The following is a 24,095-nucleotide window of genomic DNA, read 5'->3' as shown; positions in this document are numbered from 1 at the left end:
GATTGAATAAATATGGTTCATTTCAACATTTTGTCTTAATAAACTAAAGTGCCACCATATGCAGACATCAAATCCAGATGTCAAAACATTACTGCCCATCCAACTACATCGGGTTGCAGTATATTTAAATGGTATATTTCATAATAGACAATATCTAGCAAGAATTGAGATCTTGCAATCTTGGAGTGTAGAATATGCAGTTTCTTATTGGTTTCCATTTGGTTGTATCAAACTGTGCCGCTGAATGGTCAGTTGAAAAGGGGTATATGTATGTACATACGTATGCATGTACACATACGTACGTGTGTGTGTGTGTGTGTGTGTGTGTGTGTGTGTGTGTGTGTGTGTGTGTGTGTACGTGCGTGCGTGCATGTGTGTGTGTGTGTGTGTGTATCTGTGTGTGTGTGTGTGTGTGCATGTGTGTGTGTGTGTGCGTGTGTGTGCATGCAAGTATGGGTATCTCTTTTCTTATTCTCCCATTTACTACCTATCAAACCTAGCTAACCTTCTCCTCCTCAACTCATCCTGATCAAGCACACCAGATCTAGGGCGTACTGTTTGTTCATGCTGATCAACGAACCCATAATTAGGAGGTTCTCTATCTGTATTTGGCTCAACAAAGCCATATGCAGGGGGTCCTTCATTTTCATTAGTGTCTTCTGGTTCAAGTGGGGGTGCACTCGGAGGAGGAGGAACATTATGATGAACTGGCGGAGAAGCATCTGGTTGTGTATTTCCCTCCCTGGCAAGATCTGGATAGAGTTGATTGTATGCCGGTGGTGTACTTGGTCTTGGTGTGACTCTAGGACCTGTAATGGACAATGACACTGATTTACTACATCAACTTTAGGAACATTATTAGGTTTCTGTGTAAACGAAACAAGTGAAATTGTTCATTTATAAATATGCCCCTCCATACCTTTCTGCAAATTAGCCACCCACTTTCATCCGTGGAGAACACGGCTTTCACAAAAGATCATACAAGACAGCCATTACAATGATCTGACCAATGTTAAAAATTGAGACATGAAAGTTGCATCTTTTCCTCAAACTTACTTTTTTCATCTTTGTTCAGTTTAAAATAAATGAAATGGATGTGCATTTGTCTGTGATGGAGGGGGGGGGGGGGTGTTAAGAAAACATAGAAATTTGTGTGTTAATGGAAAAATAAATTTCTGTAACTGCAATCATTTCACAGTGCTGCCAAAACATTAAGTAAGCTCAAATACAGTTTCATTTCTGAGCATAAATCTACATAATTTATGAAAGACTTTTTCCCAAAGTGAACTCTGATATCATGAGATAAGTCACATTCAAAAGTAATAACTAGGGATGTGTAAGACCTTGCATAATGAATGTGACATAACACATCACATTTGTCAAAACACAACAAGCACTTCATTCAGACATATATATCGAATGCATACTCCCACTGACATTTACGACTCAAAAGTAATTTTCACTGACCTGGATATACACTGTTGTTCAGAGCTTGTTGAAGTTGTTCCTCTTCTGTCATGCCACCAGTATACATGTGTTCATCATACTGTGAGCGGTTATCATAGTCAGGCTGAGGCATACCACCACCAGTATCTACATTACCATTGTACTGTGGATATACAGGTCTTTGTTGTGGTCTTTGTCTTCTACCGGTAGTACCACCACCAAAGAATCTTGAAGCCCAGTTCAAACGACCACCACCTCTCTGCTGTGGAACTACGGTACCTTCTACAAGTAAACATCAAACATGTTCAATTACATGTACATGTAGTTTCATTCACTGTGTAAAATTCTCATTCCTTGATGATGATGGCTGTCAGTCATCGAAATATTGCAAGACTCTGATTGTTGATTGATGAAATTACATTTTGTTGAAACATCACACTTACATGTTTTAATCATAAAAGCACGATAGAGAATTGTAAATGTTAAATTCTAATCAACAGGTAATAATAAATATAAATAATTAGATTTCATATATACTATATTTTTTTAAAGTAGTGTTATCAATGTGACAGCAACTATTTCAAAATCCCACAAATCTGAACCTCAGAGTATATTTACAAAAATATATACCAATTACACACACACACACATGCATATTACACACACATACACAGACACATACACACACACAGACACACACATGCATAATGTTACACACACACATACTGTTACACACACCACACACATGCATGTTACACACACACACACACCACACACACATGCATGTTACACACACACATACTGTTACACACATACACACAGACACACACATGCATGTTACACACACACATACACACACACACACACACACACACACACACACACACACACACACACACACACACACACACACAAATCTACTATGACCCACACACACTTGTGAGTAGAGTGCTGACATGCAAACATGAACAAATCAATGAAGACCAGTCTGATTAAAATCTGATGTTGTGAATAAGGCTCTATTACTTTATTTACATATAATATCATTCAGTTTATGTCATTTGTTTTCAATTTTGTTGTTCTGGGAGTAGGAATAAGGCAATAAATCGAAAACAAACAACAATAAATGAATGAAAGAGAGGTAAATATAGTCTAAGAAATACAGCTATATTCACCCCATTAGATCTGATTGAATGGAGACATACCTGGTCTTAGAAACATGTCCATAATAGACTTCAACGGACCCTTTACATAAGCCAGTCCTACCAGGATACCAGCAAGATGACCAGTAAATGATGCATGAGGTACCAGTAACTGAATCACTACTAACTCTACCCAACATGCAATGCGTGAATGTACTGGAATCAGTCCCATGATCCATTGGGTTCCTGGAGGCAGGAAGTGAGTTGTCACCATTTTGATTGCAAAGAGGACAGCTAAAGGAAAGGAGATATAAAAGTTGAAATGCATATTAATCATTCTTTATAATTGATCAGTTCCAACTGGTGAAGGGCAGCACCACTCCAAGTAATTGTTGTAACTTCAAAGAAACATTTTGTACAACTTTCACTTGATGCCATGTTAAGCAGTTTGAGACACAGAAACATAAACATTTACTACAAGTGTGTACACTCAACTAGAATGGGCAAATAAAAGTTAATGGGGATTTCAATTTTGACTGGCTGACTTCATTACATGTTGGTGGTTAATTATTTGAGATTTACAAATTTTTCCACATCTTATTTTTAATTTCAGCTAACACTTACAGATCTTCTTAATAACATAATTGGATTTGACCTGAAAACAGGATGGATGGATGGATGTATGGAGATAGATAGATGGGAATGGAGATAGATAGATAGATAGATAGATAGATAGATAGATAGATAGATAGATAGATAGATGGATGGATGGATGGATGGATGGATGGATGGATGGATGGATGGATGGATGGATGGATGGATGGATGGATGGATGGATGGATGGATGGATGGATAGATAGATAGATAGATAGATAGATAGATAGATAGATAGATAGATAGATAGATAGATAGATAGATAGATAGGTAGGTAGGTAGGTAGGTAGGTAGGTAGGTAGGTAGGTAGGTAGTCTATCAGCTAGACAATGCTATCGAGGATGGAACATCCGAGGTCGAGCGAATGTCATCAGGATATAAATAACTGCCAATCAGAGAACCGTATTAGCGACAAGCACAAACAGAGGACAATAGCTAAATTTTCATGTATATTCATCTTAAGGAGGGGCTTGTAAAAATAACCACCAATGCGTTAACTAAAATGTGTGAATGACAACGTCTACACACTCATCAAACACAATTACCATAAACTGATAAGACATAGTAATGACATAAATGTGTTTGTCAACACCTGCATGCAGAGATTGAATATATGAAAGTATATATATGCCCAACCCTCCGCTTATCGTAATCTCAATGGAATGTCCGGTCTGAAAATGACATTCGCTAGACTGTTCGGGCAAGCCCTCACATGCGAACTTCGTTCGCTTATAGTTATAGCATCGAAAGAAAGCCCGAACGTCTAGCAGCAAGACTAGTAGGTAGGTAGGTAGGTAGGTAGGTAGGTAGGTTGGTAGGTAGATAGATAGATAGATAGATAGATAGATAGATAGATAGATAGATAGATAGATAGATAGACGGACGGACGGACGGATGGACGACGGACAGACGGACAGACGGATGGATGAATGGATGGATATTAAAAACACTAGTTACCTACAACCATATCTATTTCTTGCAATATTGTGAAATTGTTAATAATTTCACTCATTGTCTTACTTACCAGAAAAACCAACAGCACATGAAGATATATACGAGTGATCATCTAAAACTTCAGCTGCCAGGATATTTAGTCCAACAAGTAAAGAACTACTAAGTACAGTAAACACTGCAATCATATAGGCGAAGTATTTACTGCCAAGACGTCTTTCTAGAGAAATGCCTTTCCAAAGTAAAGACACCATATTAAAGTACAAATGCATGTCACTTGCGTGAAACCAAGGAGCTAGGAGCAATCGGGACCAGTCACTCCGGTACCAGACTTCCCTCGCACTTATACACACACTACGGATACCGGGAACTTTCAGAATCCGTAAAAATATTGCAGTGTTAGCAGCCAATGTAGCAAGGGTGACAGGTGGAATATTGTCCAAACCCACACGCATGACTTGTAGGGCTAGGAGAAATATTCCAATCCCTTCTGCACGGCGACGACCGTACATACCCCCACGTCTTCTCCCGATCATGGTGGAGGTCAATCGATTGATATGATTTAGCAAATTGATGCAGAAGTTCGATCGATTGAGGATGAGACGAACCTTTCCCCTAAACTATGCTCACATAAATTGTTTATGTAGTTCTGCTCAGTAGAATGTAGTTATTATCTATAATTTCAAAAAATGATTTCGATTGAACGTGTCCAGAGTCAAATTATCACCAAGTCAGCTGTTTCACCTGTAGATTCTGTGTTTTCCTTTCCTCGAGAAGTCGCAATGTGGAAATCCTCTTCCGGGTTTGTATATTTACCATCAGAAAATCGTGAAATTTCGTTTCTCGTATCGTGTAAATGTGAACTTATGTCCAATAATCGAGTTTTATACCATGACTGCTATTGGTACACGTCAGCTTTACTTCTGGCAGTAAATAACTCACGATATATATAGAAACAGATGACGAAAGAGGGGAATGAGTCAACCAAAACATACGAACCGCTGCGGAGCGACACACAGACAAAATACAGGGACGCGCATGCTCAGTGTTCTGCTCTCCCCTTGAACAATACGTACGTATATTTTAAAGTTTAATTGTTGCTTAGTGTATTTCAAGAACGGAAAAGTAGATAAATTCCGATAAGATTTTATCAAATTTGGTGTCACCATGCGTTTCTTTTTAAAATGTTGATATGTACAATACTCTAAACCTTTCAAAAATAATTATGTTGAATTGCACTGGGCTCATTTATGGAATCTGTTGGGAATCTGCTGGAATCTTACATATAATATATCTTTATAAAAACATAAATTAGTTAATCAGTCAATTGTCTTATATTACGCCCCCTTGCGGCAAGACCCTGAAGATGGTACCACAGGAGTTTACATAAATATAATTATCACCAGCTTTTTTTAACCGTTATTCCAAAATGTTTTACACCAATGAAAGTTGTTATACCAAGGGCGCACATTACAAACATTGTCCTTATTACTGCTGGTACTGATGGTAGCCGTCGTTCTGCAAAAGTGAAGTCTGAAGCTGAGTGGTTCTAAGGAAAGTGAACAGAAATATTAGGTAAATATTATCATATTATGTCCGGATAAATCATGTGTAAAAATTATTCTCTCTCTCTCTCTCTCTCTCTCTCTCTCTCTCTCTCTCTCTCTCTCTCTCTCTCTCTCTCTCTCTCTCTCTCTCTCTCTCTCTCTCTCTCTCTCTCTCTCTCTCTCTCTCTCTCTCTCTCTCTCTCTCTCTCTCTCTCTCTCTCTCTCATTCTATCTATCGATCTGTCTGTCTGTCTGTCTGTCTGTCTGTCTGTCTGTCTGCAGCTGCCTGTCTGTCTGTCTGTCTGTCTGTCTGTCTGTTTGTCTGCACGGTCTGTCTGTCTGCCTCTATCAGCCTGTATGCCCCTCTGTTTGTCTGTCCATATAGGAACTTCCTTTCTCAATCACAAACCATGTAACTTGCCTCGTCCGTATTTCTTTTTTCAGTCTTTATCACTTCACTTTCATCGATTTGTCCTACGCAATGGAGTACCTGTAATAACGAATCATGTACAATGTACCTGTTATAATGAATCATGTACAATGTACCTGTAATAACGAATCATGTACAATGATGGGTTACTTGGCAGACACCAAGTGACAATCGACAGAACAAGGTGCCTTGCTAACGGCCCCAAGCTGTTATAATTGAGACCACCACATAAGTATACTGTGAACAAAAACATATGTACTATATATTTTCTCAAAATCCTATTTTGTCAACTCCATCCATGCATCTGTAGAAGGCCGGATGGTTGACCTACGCGCATTCTCTTTCTTAGCCTGCGAATCAGCATTTTCAATTTCAGTATTTCTTATGGATACCATACGTAGAAGCTGATTGGTTAAATCATGATGCCTATAATGACAAATTATTAGTACCCAGTTATGATCTCATTGGCCGTAAGCGGATATTTGACTTTTGTACAAACAACTTTGAACGTCAACAGAGGATTTGCTGAAGTTTCCTCACCGTTGTAGGATAGACCCTACACGTGTAGGGTCTATGGTTGTAGATTGTGAGGCATGACCAAAAATACCGAGTTCACAGGCTGAGTGGCGAGAACGCTTGCCAGGTCCACTACCCTGCATGTTACATTCTTTTTCAAAAAAATAAGCCGAAAATATGCCTATCTTAAATGTCCGAACACCTTACAATTAATTTAGATACTGTATATGATTATTTAAAAAAAGAAAAACAAAAAAGAAAGAAAGAATATAGAAGACTTCCCTGAAAGAGTTTCAAACCTCGGGGTGTGTAAAACACTATCAACTCACCAAATTATGTAGCACCATACGTACTGGTACATTTATTATGGTAATGTTTCCATTAGTCTCCAATTGTCATAATCATAAAAGTTTACCTCTCGTGCCGCCCTGCCTCCGGCTTCAATTGCCCCGTCCATATAACCCGTCCAAACAGTGGCAGTCTCCGTGCCAGCAAAATGAATACGACCAAAGGGTGATCTCAGATCTCTGCAAAACATCGGACAATGACAGTAACCCTTTACTGAAAGACGCGCCATTCGTTTCTATTTCTGATAACCCAGATTCAAACTATACCAGCTAAATCATTATAACCACACATGCAATATATATTACCGGTAGAAGCTTTACATGTAAAAGTATTGAGATAAACAAACATAATACAATTTTATGAACTGTCACAACTCTATGTATAAAACAATCGAACAGTTCGTTCATCGTCGTAAAGCACAGCCTCTTTTATGGCACCGTCCAAGACCAACCTGATTAAAATCCGATGTAGACGTCGGCTAATCTTTCATTATTATTTTACCTCCGTATTTTCGCTTCAGTTGACCTTCGTGATACATGTTTACGTTTTTGTCTTGAGGAGGCGGCCATCTAGACAAAAACGAAAACATGCGTATCACATGCGGTCAATTGAAGCAAACATACTGGGATATTAAAAATAACAATACATCGGATTTTAATCAGATTGCATCCAAGAGGCTCCGTCGAGAGGCATATTTCGTTGCGTTTCATGTGTGCTCTGGCTTGAGAGACTAGAATGAGTTCATTGCATAGATAAGTGTTAACAATGTTTAGACTATGAGATTATACTGAAACATTTGCAGTCAGCTGTTATAAACAACCTACAAAACATTGGTTTGTGTGTGAAACCAAAATTTAAAGTAAAATCGTAAATGTCTTAGATTGGAAAATTGTTTGCAATAAAAATTCGTCAAGCGATTTCAAAATTAAACTAGCGGCACATGACATGTAACTATGGGTATCTGAAAAAAACCCTATAAAATGTGGTCAGATAATACATAAAATAAGTTTATTCAACAAGAATAGTGCCACCATTCTACAAAGGAAAAGTGAATAAGATAATTTTAGAGCACGTGATAAATTTAAAACTATCAAAGGGTCAGATGATTGAGTTGTGACAGTTCTGAAAAAGAAATTCTCTCACGTCAGAATTTTACAGGGGGTGTATTCAGAGAAATTAACAGGGAAAAATTGCAATTGTTTGGGTTGTCTAAGAGGTAGTCATGCAATCAGTAGACACATTCATTTTTGAACTACGAAAACAGACACTGTTGCCAAGGTTACACACCACACTACGTCATCAACAAGAATACATGTACAGATTCTGTAAAATTGTATATTTAAGTGGCTGCTAAAAGAAATGTAATTTTGTTTCATTATACTAATCATAATTTCAGAATTCGTCATTGAATGTAGATAAGACGTCATCAAATGTTGATTTACTTACTGTCCGTATCTAGTTAGAACACCTGGTGGTAATGCACACACATAACAACCACCTGAGTATTCGTCTGCTGTCCAATCACATTCAACGTATTGTATTGGCTGAAAACATGTGGACAATAGAAGAAGGGAATTAATTGGTCAAACGACTTATATTTCTAAGAGCACAGTTGACGTCGAAAAGTATATTTCTGTGTAAGTATTATTGACTGGATTTTGGTTTTATATATATATATCAATTCACAATAGTCTATGTGACTATAAATGTACTTGAAATCTACGGGACTGTATTTCCTGAAACAACTATATTTCAACACGTCACTTCCTGTATTTCTAAAGTACAGACATGAGAGACTCAAGTCATAGATCTGGACTTCTGAAGTCGAATTTCAAAAGACAAACAGCGTTTTATATATTGAAATCACTCAGAGACGTACCGCACAAAATTCACGCGCGCGCACGCGTACACACACACTACTCACACACACACACACACACACACACACACACACACACACACACACACTACTCACATTTAGTGCCTCTTGACAATCGAAGATCTTGGCGTACTCTTCACATAGTATTCTTTTCCTGTTTGAATTTAGAAAATGTAGAGATATGTATAAATTAATGACGACACAATGATTCAAGCATAAATACATACATTCGTACATACGTACATACATACATACATACATACATACATACATACATACATACATACATACATACATACACACACACACACACACACACACGTACGTACGTACGTACGTACGTACATACATACATACATACATACATACATACATACATACATACATACATACATACATCGGTAGAAATAGAAACTCTAAATAACCCAAATCAAACAAATCGCCATACCGTGTTTCTTTCGTTTCTGTACATAATCTTCGTGCCCAGTCACCATTAAGAAAACTAGAATTAAGAAATACAATTACGCAGTTGGTTGATTTGTAATTAGCTTACAAATTGTACCATGTGTAGCTATAAGAAGATTGTTAAAAGTGGAAGAAGTATATTTAAGTATATTTAACGTAGTGACATCTGTTCAGTTCACTCCTCTAAAGGGGGGGGGGGGGTTATACTCCCCTAAGATCACCATTCACCTGAAAGTAAACGCTCTCATTCACAAGTATCTCCAATTGGAATCTATAATAGTGTCTTGACAGTAAAAGGTATGGGGAAGAGCTTGAGATGGGGATATGTCTCCCTCTAGTGGGTTAGGAGTCCTAAGGGAAAGGGTCTTCCCCAGAAGCTCTGGAGATTTTTTACTCTTAAAGCCAATTTTTAGGCTATTCATATATCTTTTGGTGCAATAATTTCCAAGCTTTACAATATTATACAGCACCAACATGTAATTAGAAACTACATGTGGCTGAAATATTTTTTAAAATGCTCAATCACGTCTTGACAGCAAGAGATAGGGGGAAGAGCTTGACTGCGATATGTCCACCTCTTAAACCAGTCTTCTTATGATATGAAATGCTTCCTTTGCATAAGATTGTCCACCAAATATACGTAGTGTTTTCGAGGCAACGTAATGAAGACCATGCGAAACGTAAAATCATTGCTGATAAATAAAAAGGAATTGAGCAAGGATACGGATCTTGAGTGCGTCACCATCGGCCTTGCACAATTCGCGCATCCGGTCACGTCAATTACTTCAAGATATCAGAGAATGGTGTGGTACGCATTGAACGAGCATTTTGCACTTTACTCCAGTGGCCGTTGCAAAAATGAAGGCATGCTTGTTTTACTTTGAAATATGAAAAAAACCAGACGTTTTCCGAAAGCCATCGGAATTTCCAAAATTAATCTGGAAGGACATATCCAGTCATAAAGTAATTAAAATGAATCTTGAGGTTTGTTTTGAACACAGTAATGGGACACAGTGAATGTAAATGCAATAGAATGTCACAACATCGTAAACTATTCGGCAGAATATCCACTTAATAACCGGTTTTTATCCCAATAATAATGTAATATGGTGATATATGGCATGACGTTGGCATTACCAGCACGTAACCATCTCTTTAAACTTCGTCACTTGGTAAATAAAGTAAAGTAAAGAACAGAATCACACAATGAAGATCAAAATACAGTTTGTGGAATTAACGTTGGTGTAGATCAATAATGTACGGGCCATGGACAAGACTAGTTCCATGGTCCACATCAGATAACAATTGTCTATTTATTTTGTATTCATTTTGTACATTTGTATCACGGTTTCTTTGAAAGTGTAGCTTATTTTTGTTATCTGGTGAAATAAATTTCACTGAACAACGAACGGCTCTGGATTATCTGTCCCTACTTTGATGACCTAGGTTCCGTTGAGTCAGCAAACACCGTTGCTATGACAGCATCATCAATGTCATCCCAAATGTCCTGAAAGCAATGACAATACAACAGTTGGTAGATGAATTAAGCACTAGTATTACGTGTTTGGTCTACCATGTGTCTACTGTATTACATGTTTATTGATCGTACATCACAGGACTCCAAACAGCAAAACAGAACAATGTGGTAGGTAAACAAGACAAAGGGTGGAACTGGTGTTCATTTCCTAGTAAGGAAAACTGAGGAATGAACCCGAATAAAATTGACTGATATTGTCGATTCTATCACCTTCGTGAATATAAAAAGTACACTGTCATCAAAATATCAAAGAAATACACAAATAGATTTTAAAATGTAATCTCATATAATCTTTTTATTGCTGGTAAAGTCCAGTGTCACTATTCAAGTGGTGACGTGTTTTGTGTAAGTGTTAACCTGGACATTGACTAGGATTGACTCAAAGACAAAACATTTCTACGTTGTATGTAAATCAGTGAGGATTTAATTTGTGTGTAAATAAGTTGGTAGTGAATTATCATGTTATAGTACTATCAGGTGGCTGAGTTGTTTACGTTTAAATGCAAATTAGGTAAACAGAGAATTAACGCATGTAAGGGCATTGTTCCAAATTTCACACATTCTAATTGATGCACGTGTACATGTGTTTGAACTGGAGCTTCATTCGGAGGCTGGAGAGTAGTGTGATAACAGATAATATAGTTTTACGGCTCCGTGAAGCTCCGCTAAATCCATAATTATAAGGCTCCGTGAGGATCCGCTGGATTACAGTTTAAGGCTCCGTGACTCAGTCAAAGACTTCACTAGTTATAACAAAAACTCCGTGACATCGTTACCAAGAGGATTGTGGATAAATTGTTGGACAATCATTTTCAACACCGTGGAAAACAGGTATTACATTCAGCGAACAATCAATACTGACGGTGAGTCTACATCGGACTGATCTGGACTTACAAATAATCGTAGGACATTAGAATAGTTTATAAAAGTTGTTATATTTGATTTCATCGATTAAACTGACGGATTTCTCGTTTGATACCGTATTTGGATTGTGGACATTGTGATTTTGAGATCAGTGTGCCAACGAACGGATAATTCTAGTGTATTGTAAGTAACCTGCTGTGGGACACATTGGATCTAAACGGGCTTGTAGAACTATTAACACTTTGACTCTCTAGACAGAAGGTGTTGCAGAGAACATGAGGTATTATAAGGCTGCACCATCTACACCCAGTTTGAAGTTTCTTTCTTGTCAATTCATTTGTCTCTTCCAATTACATTCACTCTCAGTTTCTGCCAATCAGATTCACATTCACTGTTCACGTAGTCATTATCTGAAGTCAAGCACAGTGTACTGTAACAGGTGGTTGTTCATCTTCAAATTCAAAGTGTTTGTTGTAGACTTGCTAATGGTTTTGAACTAGCAGAGTGGACTGTGTGCACTCTTGGACAATATCAACTTTGAACTTTGACTGAAATACTGTATTGCCAAATAAACATATTTCTTGAAGTAACCAGGTAATCGCCATCAGTGAATAGGTCAGCAACCGTAAGTAAAACAAGTTTATATGCATCAAAGTATATTGCACATGTAGTACTTGTAATTTGCATTGCCTATGTGTGAAGTCGATACTTGAGTTGAATACTCCGTGTTAGACTGCAATATGTCAATGTTATAAGTTGTCAATATATGTGTGTGTGTGTCAGTGTGCGTGTGCGTGTGTGTGTGTGTGTGTGTGTGTGTGTGTGTAAGTGTGTATGTGTAATTGTCAAATGGTTTCATCTGACATTTATTCCTTCTAATATTATTTGGGGTACAGTACTACTCGTTACTCATATGAAAATATTACACAGTGATTCCATTAGCTTTGAGATCTCTGGAGTCGTTGCTGAAGTTTAAATATTGTTTTCAGAAGTGCATGTCACATATTCAACAATATGTTCGATATTTGTACTTTGTACAACTCCATGAGTTTCAACTACAGTATTGTAAATTGAGGTTGGGCAAGGGTGTCCCCCAGTACGATTTACAGAAAAAACAAGTGTTGAATTACAAATTACAAAATAAAATTTGTGTCCCCTCCAACCGCCATCCATCCTAGCCTCCTTTGTGGTATTAAACTTAGCGAATCACATAACAACGCATGTTCGCGTTGAGCTGACACATATCCCGTGATATTGGTCGACAATTAAATGGACGGTCTTTCAAGAGGAACATTCATTCTTTCCTTGACCTTCATAGGCTTGGACCCCAAGCCCCCCCCCCCCCCTAAGAAAAGACACATTGTCTTCTGATAGGACTGCTACTTTTGCAAAGTCCTGGGTATGCGAACATTTTATTGAATCCTTTTAACATTGTACAACTACAGTACAGTTGTATGTATTTTTCTTTTACATGTACGAAAAAAGTGGTACTTTTACAGTCAAAATAAACAGTTGATATGATTACTCAGTACGTTGACCACTGAATTACAATTTTACGGACTTTAGTGCAACGTTTTACAAATAATAAAAAATAAAATGGCACTATTATGAAGTACGAAAATACCCCTTGCCCACCCTCTAAATTGTCAGGTCAGGTCAGGTCAGGTCAGGTCAGGTCAAGAGTCAAGTCAATGAGTCAAGTAATGTCAAGTCAAGTAAAGGTAGGTCAAGCTCAAGCAAAGACAAGTCAATGAAGGTCAAGGTCAAGTAAAGGTAAGTAAGTCAAGGTGTTGTTTTTCCAAAAACTAATAATCTACATTTTGAAGTTGAGAATTTTAGTCTGCATGTTGAACAGTAGCTGACATGTTGAACGAGTTGGTGTTAGTAGTATTGAAATGTCACCTGCTATTAAAAGCAGATGAACCAAGATATAGCGAACCCATGTAACATCCGACACCTCTGTCATGTGACTGTCCTCGTTCAAGGAAGAGGTTGTTAGGAAGAGTTGTTGAAAGAATGCTTCCCTGTTGTAAACCCTGAAATATAGGATATCAATTTCATAGCAGTTTGACATTTTTGTCCATAGAACATCTTTGGTAAGATCCTCCACCAAAGTTTTGAATTTACACCCATGGTGTACAATTATTGTTTGTGAAATAGACCAGGTTGATAACCAGCTTTTGCTGTGTGTGATATTTTCTTTTCGAGGAGCCATTGTTAAAGGCAATGAGACTTACACAGTTCAATGAGTTTTTGCAAAGTCAGTAGCAATGTAATTCCTCTGTAGTTTGCAGGATCAAAACAGTTCAATCATAGAATGTATTTTGTGCAACCATAGAATGTAACAAATGTATTAAATGCAAGTGCCTGGGACTATCATCCCATTCAAGAATGTATTTCGTGCAACCATAGAATGTAACAAAATAATGTATTAAATGCAAGTGCCTGGGACTATCACCCCATTCAAGAATGTATTTCGTGCAACCATAGAATGTGCAAATTCTCCGGCTATCGTCAGATCGTCGAATGTATTTCGTGCGACCATGGACATTCAGTGGAAAAAATGTATGAAATGTATATCGTGCAAGCTCCCCGGACCATTGCTCGATCCTAGAATGTATTTTGTGAAACCATAGAATGTATTAAATGTTTTAAATGTATACAATGCAAGCTCTGACCACCCGACCATCGCCCAATCCTAGAATGTATTTCGCACCTCATACAATGTAAAACTTGTGCTAAATGTAAAATAGCCAAGTACTTGCCATAGATCCTGTCTCTAGCTCTCCCTCTCTCTCATACACACACACACGTACACACACACACACACACACACACACACACACACACACACTATACCTATGTGTACTCCTGCCTGCCCCCCCCCTCTCTCTCTCTCTCTCTCTCTCTCTCTCTCTCTCTCTCTCTCTCTCTCTCTCTCTCTCTCTCTCTCTCTCTCTCTCTCTCTCTCTCTCTCTCTCTCTCTCTCTCTCTCTCATAGGTGATTGCAATGAAATTATCTACGTACCTTAAAGTAGCCAAGTAACTGTGATGTCCTCAGACTATCCTAACAATTATCCAAACGATGCGCAATGTCAGTAAATATTGTACGCATACGCGATTTCAATATTTCAATACCGACCCTGAGCGCGACTTGTGTTCTTCGCTGGTCATGGAGACAGTCCAACCCAAGAGAACAGTGTTATATGGGCACATTCCGGTTTCACAGCACCAGAAGATTTCTTATCGATTCAACCTACTGTGTGGACGCGTTTGCGTAGTGGTTAGCGCACAGGATTAGCAGTCGGGAGGTCACGGGGACTCCTGGAGTAATGACTCGAAAAGTCGGGGACGATTACTCACACGGATATAGCCCCGCAGGTGCTATGTTTGCCGGGCCTGGGTGACTCTGGGATAGCCTGTGGACTGACTGGGAAAGCCTTGACATGGAGCATAGCTCTGTTGCGTAGTCCCAAATCCGAATGGATCTCTGTAGCATTTGTGTGTGTGTGTTTGTATTTGTCTGCATAACAGAAATCGCTGGGAAATTTATTTTTTTTAAATACAAAAAAAAAATTAAAAAAAAAAACATTTTTGACATTTGCGAAAATAGAATTGCCACTGATGAGTTTCTGATTACCCATTTTCATTGACAGTGATTTACTGTAGGAGATAGATATCTTAGGAATTTGTCAACATCTTTATTGAAAGACATAATAAAAGTTTTTATAAAGTAAGGGCCTCCAAACATACCAATCAGAGAGAGCTGTGGATAAGATAGGATATTGTAGAGTGGTGTAGTATTGCGTGTTTTTGGCATAGACGGGAGACACAGGCAAATATTTCCTGTATTAAGGGGCGATATTAATAGTTCAATGTAGGATAAAAAACTAAATTCTTTTACGTAACTTTGGGGGGTTTCAGCCATTTTAGTTCTCACCGTACAAAAACGATATTACTTTTAATGGGTCTGTTTTATACACCTAAATACAAATATTTCTAACAAATGTCAAATTGAGAAATGGAAAAATGTTCGCATAGTAAATACATGGCACTAATATAAAGTAAAGTGTCAACAACAAAACATTTTTTTCCTCACTACATACTGGCTTTGGATTCATAGCACTACATGCTACTACATACTGATTTCAAATTGATTGTGTGGTCTGGAACAGTTTTCGATTTTAGCCAATTTAGTTAGAGGGGAGGGGGCTAACTAATCGAATTTAGTTTGGTTTTTTTTGCGATTTTGCTAATTTAGATTTCGATATATGGATTAATAATGATTCAGTTACAATTTCAAAATAACTGTTTTACTGGTTCAAATCATTAAGGGGTTAAATGTTTATTTTAGAGGATATTATTATACAGTAACCACAGATGCATAATTATCTGAGCCTTTTTCTGTCTCTTTCCTATACTTACAATTATGCTCAAATTTCGTATGGGGTTGCCTAAATCTTCACTGAAATGAAAACTGAACTACAGTCTTTAATTAATTAATCTTGTTTCTCATCTCGAGTTAAAGCATACATTTACTAAGTTATATTTTTACTCATTTAAGATTTCAACGTACACATGTTGCAGTGTTAGCATGCATGGTTTCGCTGTTTGGATTTTCTGGTATATACCTGTAATTAATTACTTTCACATAAAATAATGTTTTTCGGGAGAATGGGGAGGAGGGGAGGCCTTTTCGTCTAAAAGATGAGGGATTTTGAAAGCAGACACAGCCTATGCAAAGATGAACATTTGAACTGCCGTTTGTTTTACCTCATAAGAACTGGATGATCACCATCAGGTGTTGTGTCATCCATAGATAGCACTGGTCCATCTGAAAGTATAGTACCACTAAAACCTATAATGAAACATTAATACATTTTAAAACTATTCAATAGGGAACTTGCAATCCAAACTGAGCATGCTCAGACGCAAAGGACTATGGGATTATCTGTGGTTATCGTAATACCTAATCTGGAGCTACCGATAAAATTAACCTCCCACAATTGTCAGGGTAACTATGAATTGATCATTCGTGGTTGCAAACAATGTAACAGTTGTTTACAATACCAATTCATCAGTATTTATTATCGCATTTCCCATGATGCAATATTCAACATGGCGGGTTTGCAAGTTCCCTATGAAGCAATACAGTTTGACATCCTTCATTAGTTCGACGTATCAACTATTTATAATAATAACAAACGATTTTATAATGCGCCTGTCTTCCAAAGAGCTCTTGGCGCAGACACAGAACTATTAACAAAATGAGAGGATACAGAAAAGCAATATTACAGAACCAACCACTTATAATATTAAAATGATCGATCTATCAATATGTGGGTCAATTCTCGGTACCTGTAATATAATTTTACTTCCTAATTGTGCCATAAATATAATTCCATTTCTTGGTCGACGCCATAAATTCCGCTCCACGATACACATGTATTACTATGGCGCACGTGAGAATAAGTCGACTTGTCTGTTCTATTTTGATTCCGTAGTATGAGGTGAAATGCTTAGTATTACACATACTGTGAATTCATGGTAACATACCGTGACAAATTGATGAAAAGAAAATCGTAATCAGTCTGTCAAACCATACCATCGATCGATGATAAGATCTTTGACAAAATTACGGTGTTATGTAAAAATAATTAATAACTCAAATCTCTAAAAACAACAAACATAAAAATGTTTATATTCATAAGAGTATCACTGAAATACGTTGGTCATTATACGGATACACCCTTGTTGTATATCCCATTACTTTCACATGCTAAGTAGGTGTCACGTGACGGGGGGGTTAAACCTTTACGACTTAGGATATCATTCTACATAACTGAATGAGGCTAGAACCCATCTACTTTAATATAAAACATATATGATAAGTTAAAACATGTCAGTTGACGTCATGGTTACCTTTTTGTTTCCAGAAGCTGTCTCTATAATACATGAATGTTTTTATACAACATCCCATGGGTATGCGTTGTTTAAGCTGCAAAGAAACATATTTTTAAATTATTAAGTTGAAAGTCGACTCTGCCTAGCATGTAAACATTTCATGACCCAACAATTTGTCTGTAATCGAATTTCAACTCAAAACCAATAATTTTTTAATAAAAACAAATAACGAAGGTGACTTCTATAATATATATACGGCTGTTAAATGCAAGGTTACAGTGACCCTTCACTTTTCAAATGACGTACGTAGTTCGTATATCATCGCGTCATCAATTCGAGTAAAATAACTAGAATTGTACATGATCTATGACATCTTCCGACCGCAAGAGGGCGACAGCCTATATCGGCGAATCACGTTGAACCCTAGGGGTAATCTCCTGGATCACACCTGAGTATACGGGAAGGCATACCTGTATTCGTGATGCAGACAGTGAAGGAATAAATGTCATCTTACTAAGTAGATTAGGAGGAACAGCACTAATTGCATAGGTTGCCTAAAATTATAAAAATATCAATATACAAGAGAGAATTTGATTAAACAATATGGGACTTTCAATTGACATTCAATTATGCAAATTACATTGATACGAACTTTCCAGGTACTAGTATTCACATCGTTAACAATGGCGACTAATCCTAGGCCTCTGGTTGTTAATTGTGAACAACATAAATCTGCTGACATCAGTAAAGTATAAAGTTATACAAGACGATTGAATATGAAAGAAATCCTACGTGTATCAAATATATACCCTTTCGCACAATCATACTGACAACGCCATGTCGTGTGGCTTGGTGTGAAGGCAAGGTTACTGACCTCTCTGTGCGGTGTACTGTGAAGACTCACATTACAGCTTCATCAGCTATACTCAGTATAGTCTAGTTTATAACGTCAACTATATACGCTATACTAATGATTTGGTGCCATAGCACAAGCAAATCCACAAATTAGGGAAACAAACTTGCGGCTACTAAATGATATTAAAATCAACATAATTTTATAGAAAGACGTATACCCGGTAGTTCTTTCCTTCGAAAGTCTTCGCAACCACTTCATTATTGTCTTGTTTGAGCACAACAACTGGACTCGACAATAGAACGTTTTCTGAAGAAAAAAATATGTAAAGTTTCAGTGATCGAACTGATCATTATCGTTATCGCATTACGTCGTCATCATCATCATCACCATCATCATCATCATCATCATCATCAACATCATCATCATCATCATCATCATCATCATCATCATTATCATCACCACCACCACCACCATATCATCATCATCGTCGTGGTGATGTCATCGTCATTTTCATCGTCATTATCGTCGACGACGACATAGTCATGTGGCCTTCTCCCAAAAATTATATGAAGAGAAAAGATCAATTCCGTGATTCGATTTCCACTTTTTTTCTGGCACTGACTTACCTAAGCCAATTTTTTCAGCCAGTTTCTCACTTATTTGTTGAGTTCCTCCGAGGACCTTTCTTTCCTAGAAGAAAACAATATCAAATCTGTCAAGGCAATTAGTACTGAACGTAGACATGCATGTAAGAGACGATTTAACATTACTTGTCACAATTAAAAACAATGCAGGTCAAAGTAATTGCTCTTTGGTACCTTTCGCGAGGCTTACCATTTACCATCTCATACACACCTCAGACCACTAAAGAGATATAGTGGTCTGAGTACACACTTACGTGACACGCGCGCGCGCACGCACATACAACTACAAGTGCGCGCGAATGCTCTGCATTTCTTGAGTTTATTCTACATTGTGAGACTGACCGTCTAAACTTTTAGCAACAGACACGAATGAAAAGATGTTGAATCTCACCTGTGCTCCACCCTCAACCAGATGTATTTTCTTCACTCCTGGATGTAACAAATATTACAACATTAGAGGTGAAATGGCAATCAATACATTATCATTGGCACGGACCTATAAGAACACACGTGTCCTTTTTGCTTCTTCAACTCCCCAGGGAGAATGTAATCCACTGACATAGAATTCTCTATCCTACCAGATATTGCAGGATAGACGGTGACACAATGCTAGCCCTGTCAACATTTGTCCTGCTACTTGAACACATCGTAAAGTCGTTGACTAAGTGCTCTTTTTCAGGACAAAAGTATTTTTACACATCCCGCAATGGAAAGTACCTAAAATATTAATAAATTCTAGACAAATGACGTCATAAAGATGATCTTCTCACCTCCAGCTGAGTTGATATACCAAAGAAAGTACAGAAATGACAGGTCACGTGATTCAACGGCAAAGTTTATCCTTACGAATATATCGGCATACACTCTTGTGTTTCTTTGCATATAAAGCACAAAGGAAAACAACGTTATAGTCTTACAAAATGAGAACGTGATCAAGGAGTAGAAAATAAAGGCTCTTTGCATTCATTCATTCATTCATTCGTTCATTCATTCATTCATTCATGGTATGTCGTATTATTTGTATTTGTATGATCATTCGAATTGGAATAAAGTATAGTTTAGACGTTTTAAAACCAAGTAAAATGTCATTATCCGACTGTTAGACATGATCTCGATGTTCACGTTACGATAAGAAATTTGAAAATGGTTTAAATAGCGTGGGGTCTACATTGTACGTAAAAAATACACCCATCTATTTTGTTAACATTTATTTGGACACTAAATAGTTCTTACCGAAATATAATCATATGCATTCTACAATATAAAGTAAAGGTTTCCATATGGTAACAGTCTAGGAATACAGACGAAATCTGGATCTTGAAGGAATAAAAAAAAGGCCCCCTACCTTGTCCAACATATTTGATCGAACCATGATTTACACGTCATTCCATCCCACTCCTCTGCATGTTTACACCTCCAAGGCGCATCTAGGGGAACCTGTATAACGACGACACATTACACAAATATGTAGTGATTTCAATATTGGCACCATCTTGCCATTAAACTATACTTGTGAAAGTATGTTAGAATAATTTAAACTTAATTCGCTGTGCAGAATTCTCAACTGTACAAAAGTTAATTTCATTGATCAACAGCCTGAGTAAGCGAAAATATCTAAGACTTCATATTTTTCCGACTGGCAGCCACCTTCGTTTGAGGGCGCAATGATTTCGAATGAAACTCGTTTCGGTTCGGAAAAGATTTCAAGTTCTATACCTTACTAAGTTGAGGATTATTAGTTTGTATTTCATAACTGTTACAAAACACGTAAAGACTGGAGAATCAGTGAACGTAACACCGGTCCAGGAGTTTTTTTTGCACCTCAGTTATTCTTAGATATACAAGAGTTGTACCATGGCAACAGTACTGTAAAGTGTACAAATGGTTGACGAACTAAACTCATCAGGCCTTTTTATGGCAAGGGTAGTGACATGCTCCCCAGAGACATGTTACTGGGCCGCGAGAGACGGGAAAATTATTCAGCCAGGTTCGGAAAATTGGTGAAGTAACATCAACTAAATTCAAAACTAAATGTAGGTCACTATCACTTTACATGCAGAAGTTAGCCGCAATGTAATATAGACGAATTATTCAAAGTTTACCTGTTTAGCCAATTTACCAATGGTTCTAAACAAGTTGTTTGTATCTATCCAAGCGATAGGGTTGGACCAGTGAGGGAAGTCATCATGCGATATCGTTCTTTTCCCCTGTAAAGGTATAAAGTTAGTTTTGGTTATTGTTGACGTTTTACGTTCTTTTTTCTAGTAATTCCCGAGTAGTGGAGACGGTAACACATCCTCAAACTTTCCCGACACAGACTTGTACCAAGTTTTGGTATTTACCCTTTTGTAGCCAACAATTAGAAATGTACGTCACGTGATGATTTCTGGTAATTTCTTGTACACGTGTCCACCTCCCCGTTCTGTGTCGGATGAAGTTATCATGATTCATTTCAATATATAATCTAGATTCTAATTCTATAATGATCAAACTTACAGAAATACGGTGTTGGCATAGGCTATTCCCTAAAACAGATGGAAAAGTCCAGTCCGACTTATCTCTGCTTTAGTACGCTTGTGTTGTGTACAGTGCTATCAACTTGCATACGATTTTGTTTGATAAAAATGCACCTCGGTCAAATTTGAAATCTTGCAAAGAAGCCCTACTACACTTATTGTGGGGTTTCCTACAACTAAGGGTTAATGTGAAAAACTCTGGTGATGACGTCATACTTGCCGAATACTTTGCTCACCAATGAACTTTTCCTGTATGTAAATTGAGGAGGTTATACATACACTTGAGCAAAAAGGATCGAGACCACTGGCAGAAATTAAACGCAAACCGAACACTAATAGAAGACTGACCACGGTATGAATGATGACGTCATCATCTTCAACCACATGGTAAGTCTGAAGTCCCAATTCATCTAATAGTCGCAATAACTTGTATTGTGTTGGTCCAACAAAGGCGCCTCCAACGTCAACGTAACCAATGGACTTCTCCTGCGCAGTGATACACAATTCATTCCATGTTATCAGAGAAACATGCGTATTTACATGTAGTTCACAGGGAATTGAAGAAAAAAGTGAAATGTAAGGTACATAAAAATCGGTACAGATTGGTAGGGTTGTACATCTAGGCAGTTATAGATAAAACAGTTGGCTTGGTGGATATTACCATACGAGAGAGTGGTTGTCATGGTAACTCGTATCATATAGGAACTAGACTGCCTTACATCCTTAATATTGTTCGGTCGTCCAATAGCAGGAATCACTACGTTTCAAATGTGTACAGCAATTTTTTAAAGTACATTACAACATAGTATGATGTTTTGGTTTCGACATAAACATATTAGCTTTGAAATTAACTATTACAACATTGAATGTCCGTATGGGTGGATATACAGTGGAAAGGTTATACACACCACGTGCATAGACTCGACTAAATCAACTTTACCCGTAATGTCCATAATCTACCACCGACACGATCCCTTGCCTCTAGAACCACGATACTTAATCCATAATCCTGCAAAGTCTTAGCGGCTATAAGTCCTGGGTAAAACAAATAAAGCCATATCAAATACATCAAATCTAATGGAGAAAAAAAAGCCATTGATTGACAACTCTTTTAGCTCACAGAGGTGTCGTCATTATTTACAGCCTGGAGGCAGGGGTGGGGTTACGAGGAACTGCCGCGAAGGCACAATAAATTTTGCCAATTTTTAACCGAGAAGGCCTGTTCAAGTTCTACGATATGTCATATTATGTGTATAAGTGTATTCTATACTTCAGTATGTTTGCAAAATATACAAGAAGCTTCCTTTCGGTTTTTTAGTAACCCAACCCCCTTATATATCTATTAAAGGTTTTTAGTAAGCAAACCTCCTCCCCTTAGATTCCTCCAACCCCCTCAGGCCGTAAATAATGACGGCTCCCTTAATTCCTTTTTGCTTCGACCGTTCTATGAACCGAATGAGTGTATTGTCATATATAAGAAAATCAAAGGTCATGACCTCGATGGCTTTCTAAAAATACAGTAATATGCAGTGACTGTTTATCTGTGTTGCCGTCAGAAATAAGCTGGTAGTGGTACCATGCATAACAAATGTATTTTGTCATTATGATCTGCGTATGTATGTATGTATGTATGTATGTATGTATGTATGTATGTATGTATGTATGTATGTATGTATGTATGTATGTATGTATGTATGTATGTATGTACGTACGTACGTACGTACGTACGTACGTACGTACGTACGTATGTATGTACGTACGTACGTACGTACGTACGTACGTACGTATGTATGTATGTATGTATGTATGTATGTATGTATGTATGTATGTATGTATGTATGTATGTATGTATGTATGTATCAAACTAGAGAAATAAACATTGATAGACACTGGACTAGGTTTGTCGGTAATTTAAATTTAAAGCATACAATTTTTTTTGAAAATCCTTTCTAGTAGCTGTTGGAAAACATGATTGCCGTATAGTGTCGTGGATCATTCCAACCCTTCCCAGGAATCAAATGGTTTATCCCTAATAGTGTCCGCTTACCACTAACACCAGCACCTATAACGATGACGTCACATCTTCTAGCAAAGCTCGACTCTGGCATTATCGTTGGCATGGGACTTGGCTTCGACCCACTCTAGGCCTACTGTTGGAGTATCGAGTATTGTTTCTCGATGATGACAAGACAGGTGCTGATCAGTGTAAATCGATGTTACTCGTATATTGACCAAACACGGCAGATTAATCATCTGCCTCGATATAGTAAACGAACGTTTCACTGGTACAATCGTGTTGTGGCATGTCATCGAAGGTCACGCTGAGGTCAAATTAATGGCATTTGCAGAGCCGTGGGATTTGAATTCGAAACAGCGCCCTCGATGCCGGTGAATAG

At 37.7% G+C, this 24,095-nt stretch overlaps 2 protein-coding genes across 2 annotated transcripts; both read right to left on the bottom strand.

Annotated features, from left to right (window-relative positions):
• Positions 1-465: 465 nt before the first annotated feature.
• On the bottom strand, positions 466-5,235 carry LOC144442520 (rhomboid-related protein 4-like). Its single transcript, XM_078131887.1, has 4 exons — positions 4,267-5,235; positions 2,652-2,882; positions 1,468-1,728; positions 466-809 (listed from the first exon to the last, which is right to left on the bottom strand). Exons 1-4 carry the CDS (start codon positions 4,727-4,729, stop codon positions 484-486), a joined length of 1,281 nt encoding a protein of 426 aa, XP_077988013.1. The 5' UTR covers positions 4,730-5,235; the 3' UTR covers positions 466-483.
• Positions 5,236-5,508: 273 nt separating this feature from the next.
• Positions 5,509-23,996, bottom strand: LOC144442689 (amine oxidase [flavin-containing] A-like). Its single transcript, XM_078132064.1, has 18 exons — positions 23,747-23,996; positions 22,640-22,734; positions 22,048-22,185; positions 21,286-21,390; positions 20,529-20,620; positions 19,954-20,057; positions 19,575-19,612; positions 19,166-19,229; positions 18,757-18,845; positions 18,154-18,237; positions 17,702-17,777; positions 16,553-16,637; positions 9,362-9,415; positions 9,010-9,067; positions 8,481-8,578; positions 7,102-7,213; positions 6,162-6,230; positions 5,509-5,553 (listed from the first exon to the last, which is right to left on the bottom strand). The coding sequence occupies exons 1-18, from the start codon at positions 23,817-23,819 to the stop codon at positions 5,509-5,511; spliced, it is 1,479 nt and encodes a 492-aa protein (XP_077988190.1). The 5' UTR covers positions 23,820-23,996.
• Positions 23,997-24,095: the final 99 nt, after the last annotated feature.

The sequence above is a fragment of the Glandiceps talaboti genome, chromosome 11 (genome assembly GCF_964340395.1).
Source record: "Glandiceps talaboti chromosome 11, keGlaTala1.1, whole genome shotgun sequence".
Taxonomy (NCBI): Eukaryota; Metazoa; Hemichordata; class Enteropneusta; family Spengelidae; genus Glandiceps; species Glandiceps talaboti.
Note: the sequence above shows the minus strand (reverse complement) of the source record. Positions and strands in the feature narration are given on the sequence as shown.